Source organism: Chaetura pelagica, unplaced genomic scaffold (assembly GCF_000747805.2).
Source record: "Chaetura pelagica isolate M959 unplaced genomic scaffold, ChaPel_1.0 scaffold222, whole genome shotgun sequence".
NCBI classification, from domain to species: Eukaryota; Metazoa; Chordata; class Aves; order Apodiformes; family Apodidae; genus Chaetura; species Chaetura pelagica.
The window spans coordinates 3,454,525-3,460,582 of NW_009952711.1; the positions used below are offsets into that span (position 1 = coordinate 3,454,525).

Genomic DNA, 6,058 nt, shown 5'->3' on the forward strand with positions numbered 1-6,058 from the left:
CCTGCTGAAGACTGAACGTTGTTTTGCTAGCCTCAGAAAATCATCCACCAGTTGCTGTTTCTGACCATTTGGGTTTGGCAAATGAAAGATCTTTGCCAGTGTTTTTAGCTCAGGGGCTGAAAGCAAGTCCAATCCTTCACACAAGTCTTTCAATTCAGATTCTGAAAGTAAAATGCCCCATGTATATTTATTATGTGCTATACATACACACTCAAGCAACAGCTCCAAGTATAGTATATTTGCATAACCTAATACTAATCTAATTATTTAGGTTCTTTAGAAATGTATAATCAATGCTGGCTGGTTCAGCTTGAAATTCTGTCTCTTCACTGGTCCAGTTGGAATGAATGGAATAATCAGAAAAAAAATCCCTTTGCAACTTCAAAACAAAAGCAAATATAAAGCAATTCTGCTGTGCTACGAAAAAAAAATGCTATTAGGAAAAACTTGCAATGCAAAAACAAGTGCTGTCAGGGGGCAGCAAGAGCAGAACTGCTTGACAAGGAGGAATAAACCAGGAGCGAACAGTGACCACAGCACTAGCAGAGTCCTCACCAACCCTGGTGTAGTCCCACCATAAATTAAGAGTGGGCAGAGCAGAAGTCCTGGCAACAGATTGCACTAGCAGCCCCAGAAAAGGCATGATGATGTCTCAGGTCCAGGGTTGATCTAAGAAATAAGCTGGACATAAAGACTAGACACAAGACTACAAAGTATGTTTCAGATCCACCCACAGAACAGGGCCACAGGCAAGACTGGAAACAAACACATGCTGCACTGGCTGGAGGTCTAGCCAGCCAGGGATGGACAGGGCCAGGGAAAGGGTGCCTGCCAGACAGCCCAGGGCAGTACTGAAGGATGGTAAGCGCAGTTCCTGGACCAGTGTGCAGAGGCTGCCCAGGTCAGGGCCAGAGATGAGGCTGGTGAGGGTAAGTAAGGCCTATTGTTGCACCTGTAGCCCTGACATTTATTTAACTATCCCTAGTACCTAATCTGCACTAACTGCTTTTATTATTAATGTAACACAACTCATCTACCTGAAAACTTGACTCTGCTCCTCTGATTCTCTTCTCAAAGTACAAACAAGCATGTAGTAGATTAAACTCTAACATGACACAACTGCAGATTTTATTTGTAATATTTTTAATATCTATTAATGATGGCCATACCTGTTTGCAGAAATTTGGCTTCAGCCAGTTCTTCAATCATTGGTGACAAATCCGTACTTATCTCTCCATACTCTATTTTGTTCACCTTTAACCAGTTCAGCTTGCGTTGAAAAAGTCTCACATACAACTTCTGCCCACCAACTGCAAATTTTATTTCAAGCACAGAAGGATAAAAAGAAAATTAAATTCTAAAACACAGTGCTATGCATCTATCTTTCCTTGAAAAATTACTTTGATGCAGATATCCTCTAAAATGCATTTTAAATATGCCCATGTTTTATGAGCAGACTTAGTAAAATACCAGAACTTACCTTTCCAAGTAATTATTGTTCATTAAAAACTTTCAGTAGGAAATGATTACAATGTATTTTGTCGGTAATGAACACTGCTAAAATGTATTTTGGACATGCTTACCCTTTAAGAAATAATTTGTTTGCTATGAACAGACAGCTTTGTTTTTCAAACTCTGCATATTGCAATATTAAATAGGTCTTTTTTGCTTTCTTGAACATTCAATACTTGATGCTGAGGAACAAAAGAAGCTGTAGTCTGACAGACTGATTTCACAATCATAGAACATCTCTGTAGCAGTCTTCAGATTCTTATTTTTCCAAAGATAAGCATAATTATACTAATATATCTACTGAAAACAAGGGGAAAAGACCTCCTAACCATTTGACTTTTATCAGAGAGGGGCTCTGTTACAGTGTCTCTAAAAATACTTTAAAAATACTAACAGTGCTGAAATTCAACAAAATAGCTTATGGAATCTTAGATGAAAATAGTCTTTTGAATACTTAATTCATCCTTCATTAACACAGAAACGTCCTTTCTCCACAGAACAGAAACTGATCAAACTCGGGTTGCAATCCAGTACATGCATGTGAGAACTGCTTTCTCTCTAAAGGATTTGAATGACAAAGAAAAGAACAAAAAGGTATTGTACAATTATTTAATTACTTCTTAAGTATCCTGTTCTGCACTACACTACTTTTGAAGGTTTGGGGTTTGTTTTTTCTTTTGTAGTTCTTAAGAAAGATGTATCACTGAAATAAAAAAATTGCTCTAATTTGAAATATTATCAGCCAAAAGATGCAGATGATCTTAGAAATGTCACCCCCTATTATTTACTAAAATGCAAGAGAAAAAAATTACATTTTTTCTTGTTCAGTTTTCTGTACCTCAGTTCTACTAGTGATGATAAATGGGTGTTTCTCAGATATGATCATTCTGTTGTATAGAAATTGTAAGGAGGACTTGACAAAGTGCAGTAAGTAGTGTCACTAGAACTGTGTGTTTGGATTTAAATTTTTCCAGCTGCAACTTGCAATGAAATTAAACCTGGAGAGAAAGTTAACTATTGTAATACTCTTACGGCCGTGTGAGCACCAATAGGCTCTGCAACCCCTTCCCAGCCCCCACGGTTTTCTGCTGCTGTTCAAGGTCAGCTCTGACGTGGTGCAGCTGCGGAAGCCGGGTCCAGCCCGCCGGGAGGACCCGTGTGCGGGCTGTGCCCCGGCTCTTGCTCTGGCCGACACCCCGCGGGCTCGGCTTCACCTCGCTCTTGCCTGCTTGCTACAGGCTGGCCTGAAGACTCGCCCCTCTCGGAGCACAGGTGGCGGCAGCACCGGCCGGCCCTGCTCCCCTTTGGGCAGCCTGGGCTTATCCCCCCGAGCAGATGAGGAGAGGACGTGGCCCCTGCCTGGGCTGCTGCCTTTGGCTCCTGGCTCCTCTTCCCATGCAGACTTGGCTGCTCTTGCTGCTCCCTGGCAAATACAATCCTGTGGTATGAGCTCATCTTACAATATCGTCATATCTTTATGTTAGTATTACTCTTTGTTTTTGTAAATGTCTGGTGTTCCTGTGTAATTGTAATAATTTCCTCCTCTGGAGTTTCTTCACCTTTTCAGCAACCATGTCTTAAGATGGTTTGAGTCAGCTCAGCTGACTTTTCCACTTGGACAAATGAAGAGTGTTCCTATGGTCCCTTCCAGCTGCTAGAATTTGGAAGATCTTAAGTCAAAAAAAGACATTTCTGAGATTGTTCCACCACAGTTTAAAGTACCTCCTAGAGAAACAGATATGCACTGACTCAATTTTTTCAAGGAACCAAGATTGTGAACTTATCAGGGCTCTTCTTCCTACAAATCTCAAGCCAACACTTCTCCATTTTTGTCACTCAGTATCCTATATTAAAAACCTTCTGATTTCATATACACTAACCTAATCTCATTCTATTATTCTCCACATCTATACAAGTTATTAGAAAAGCACTTACTGAAAATCTCTGATATGCCTTGGAGAACTTCTACATAACTGCTAATTACAAGTTATGATCTTGATACTCTTTTGTATTGTCCTGTGGTGTCAATCCACAATATCATTTGGAACTTTATATATACAAACATTAAGGGACTAAGTGCTCTGAACAGCATTGTGATGCTCTAATTTTGCAGCTCAAAGTACTGGTAATGCTACTCTTAATTACAGTTTAAGATAAGTTATAAATACACATAAAAAACTGGAGTGTTAGTTTTAACTTGCATCACTTCTGACAGGCTTCGACTGTAAAACTTGTATAGGATTCAGACATGTCTGCTTTGAATCTTGCCTAAATATGGGCCTAAATCTCCAACATTCCTACTGAAATTAGTGAGATTTAAAAGTACTAAGTAACCTACAAGAAAATGACTGTTAATGAGTAACAAGCATTCTAAACACTGAATAACAATTATAGGGATAACCACAGATTCATACCAAGCATGAAAGTAATCTGTAAATGTTCTGAATCAACACTCACAACCACTACTTCAGAAATACTTTTTTCCAGGTCTATGTATCCAGCATATGCCTCTTCATAACCCCATTTTGTAGAATTCCCATATGTAATAATAATAAAAAATTTAGTGTTAACTGATACTCGTTTCCTGTGCTGAGCTTCCATCTTTGGAAACGTGTTCAAATGCAGCAGCAAGCTGACTTAAGATTCTAAAAACAGTATTAAAACAGTAACAAAAAAAGTATACAAAAAACCCCAGAAATATATAGTTTCAGGATCTCCTTATTTCTTACAAGTCTGCACTATTTATCGTTACCTTCCACTAAAGCAACATCAGGAAAGTTTACATACTGAGAGACACGTCTCCTGAGAAAAAGGAGCTTCTTGCCTTATGGAATTTATGAAGCTAAACTGACCATTAGTATAGCACCCTTCACATAAAACTGTGTAACAGTTCTCTCCACAAGCAACAATATGAAAATATATTAAAAAAAGATACCTGATAATTTGCAGAACTCTGCTATAATTTTCATATCTTGCTCATCAAAGAGTCTGATATCATCTTCATTCTCCAAGACTGCTCGCAGCACCACTAAAAAATTCCGGAGGTAATATGGGTGACCAGGAGAACTGGGCACAGAGATAACCTCATTTATTTTGTCTAAAATGTCCCCAATGGAATTTTGAAACTCCACCCTTCCCACAGTTTCTGACAAAGTCTGATTAATCTCATCTTCAAAGTCTCCATGAACTTCCACAGGAAGTACCTGTTCGTTGCTCTTGCTTAAGCAACTTTGTGCACCACCATTCACTTCTGTCTTGGAAGAAGGACCAACCTGAGTGTCAGGCTGACTCTTGACTTCCAAACTGTGGGTCAGCCCTGCTTGATGAGTTTCAAATTTGTCAGAACCCAGTATCACATCTTCAGCACTACTTTCTGTTTTGGTGTTCCTTGTAATGATTGGTGATCTTTTGCCATTAGTCTTATCAGCTGGTGACGATACCTGAACAATATTCATACGGTCTTCTCCCTTGCATTTCTTTACTTCTTCTTGAAATTCAGATTCCTTCTTCATAAAATGTTCCGGGCTCTCTCCCTGAGCAAGTTGATTTTCTTTCTGAGAACTATTCCCAGCGTAAAACTCTTCATCATCATCCTGTGCTTCAGCACTTTTGCACATACTGTGAACAGCTGGAGGTGAAGACTCAGTCTCTTTATACGTGACCTGTTTCCCTCCCTGGGTACGTCGTCTTCTGGACAGTTTAGATGACAAGCTCCCCAAGGAGACTATTTTAACTGTTTGAGCCTGTGGTTCATTGTTAACACTACAGACTGAACTATTACGGCTGAAGTAAGGACTAAGTTGTTGTGCTGTACTCCCATCTGTTTTCAGTGAACTCCTTTTGGAGGGACCTGTTTCTAGATTTAAGAGGTTTTTTGAAAAATATGAGCTGGATTTACTGTTCACATTTGCAGCTGATGGACTCTCATTCCTAAAAGAGCTGAGTGTTGAATCAGTGATGCCAATCTCACCATGGTTGGTCTGACACGTTTTATCCATGTGCTCATTTATTCTGCATCTTGGCACCATCTGCCCACACATGGGACAGGTAATTTCAGGGGGGGGGGCATTGTTAAAAAAGGAAATAATAGAGGAGGATGCTGAAGGTATAGATGGTGTTCCTTTACCTTCCACTTTTTGTCTTTTATTTTTACTGAGTGACAAACTTTTTCGAGATCTTTTAATTTCTGAAGACCCAGTTTCTGCCATCACAAAACCTGAAGCATTTACATGGCATAGGCAACTTCATTCAGGCCTCGTTTCCTTAACCTGTAACACTCTAAAGAAGAAAAAATACTTTCCTTGGCTTTGCGTTTTCCATCTGTAACCCTCCGACATGCCTTCAAGGAAAAACAAAAATTAAAAAAAATTGAATTAAAGCTACGCAACCGAGATGAACGGCGGAGAATAAAAAAAAGGCCCTAAATGTGGAGTCCCCCGGCGCTGACCCGCGCAGGACACACCGCGCCGAGCTCCCGCTTCTCACTGCTCACATGCCACGCTCCTCGGCTGATGTGAAGGAAAACACGAGGTACAATTCCAGGCAC

At 40.0% G+C, this 6,058-nt stretch overlaps 2 protein-coding genes across 2 annotated transcripts in view; both read right to left on the minus strand.

The window, feature by feature from the left end:
• FAN1 (FANCD2/FANCI-associated nuclease 1) overlaps window positions 1–5,720 on the minus strand; it is an 18,382-nt gene extending 12,662 nt beyond the window's left edge. The window contains exons 1-3 of the mRNA XM_009994398.1: window positions 4,448–5,720; window positions 1,170–1,310; window positions 7–161 (exon numbers count right to left, since the gene is read on the minus strand). Of these exons, the coding sequence (XP_009992700.1) occupies window positions 7–161; window positions 1,170–1,310; window positions 4,448–5,720 (1,569 nt within the window). The remainder of the gene's footprint in view (window positions 1–6; window positions 162–1,169; window positions 1,311–4,447) is intronic.
• The window catches only part of MPHOSPH10 (M-phase phosphoprotein 10 (U3 small nucleolar ribonucleoprotein)), a 20,129-nt gene that overhangs the window by 4,768 nt on the left and 9,303 nt on the right, over window positions 1–6,058 (minus strand). The window contains exon 12 of the mRNA XM_009994520.1: window positions 5,674–5,676. The gene's annotated coding sequence lies outside the window, so the exon portion shown is untranslated. The remainder of the gene's footprint in view (window positions 1–5,673; window positions 5,677–6,058) is intronic.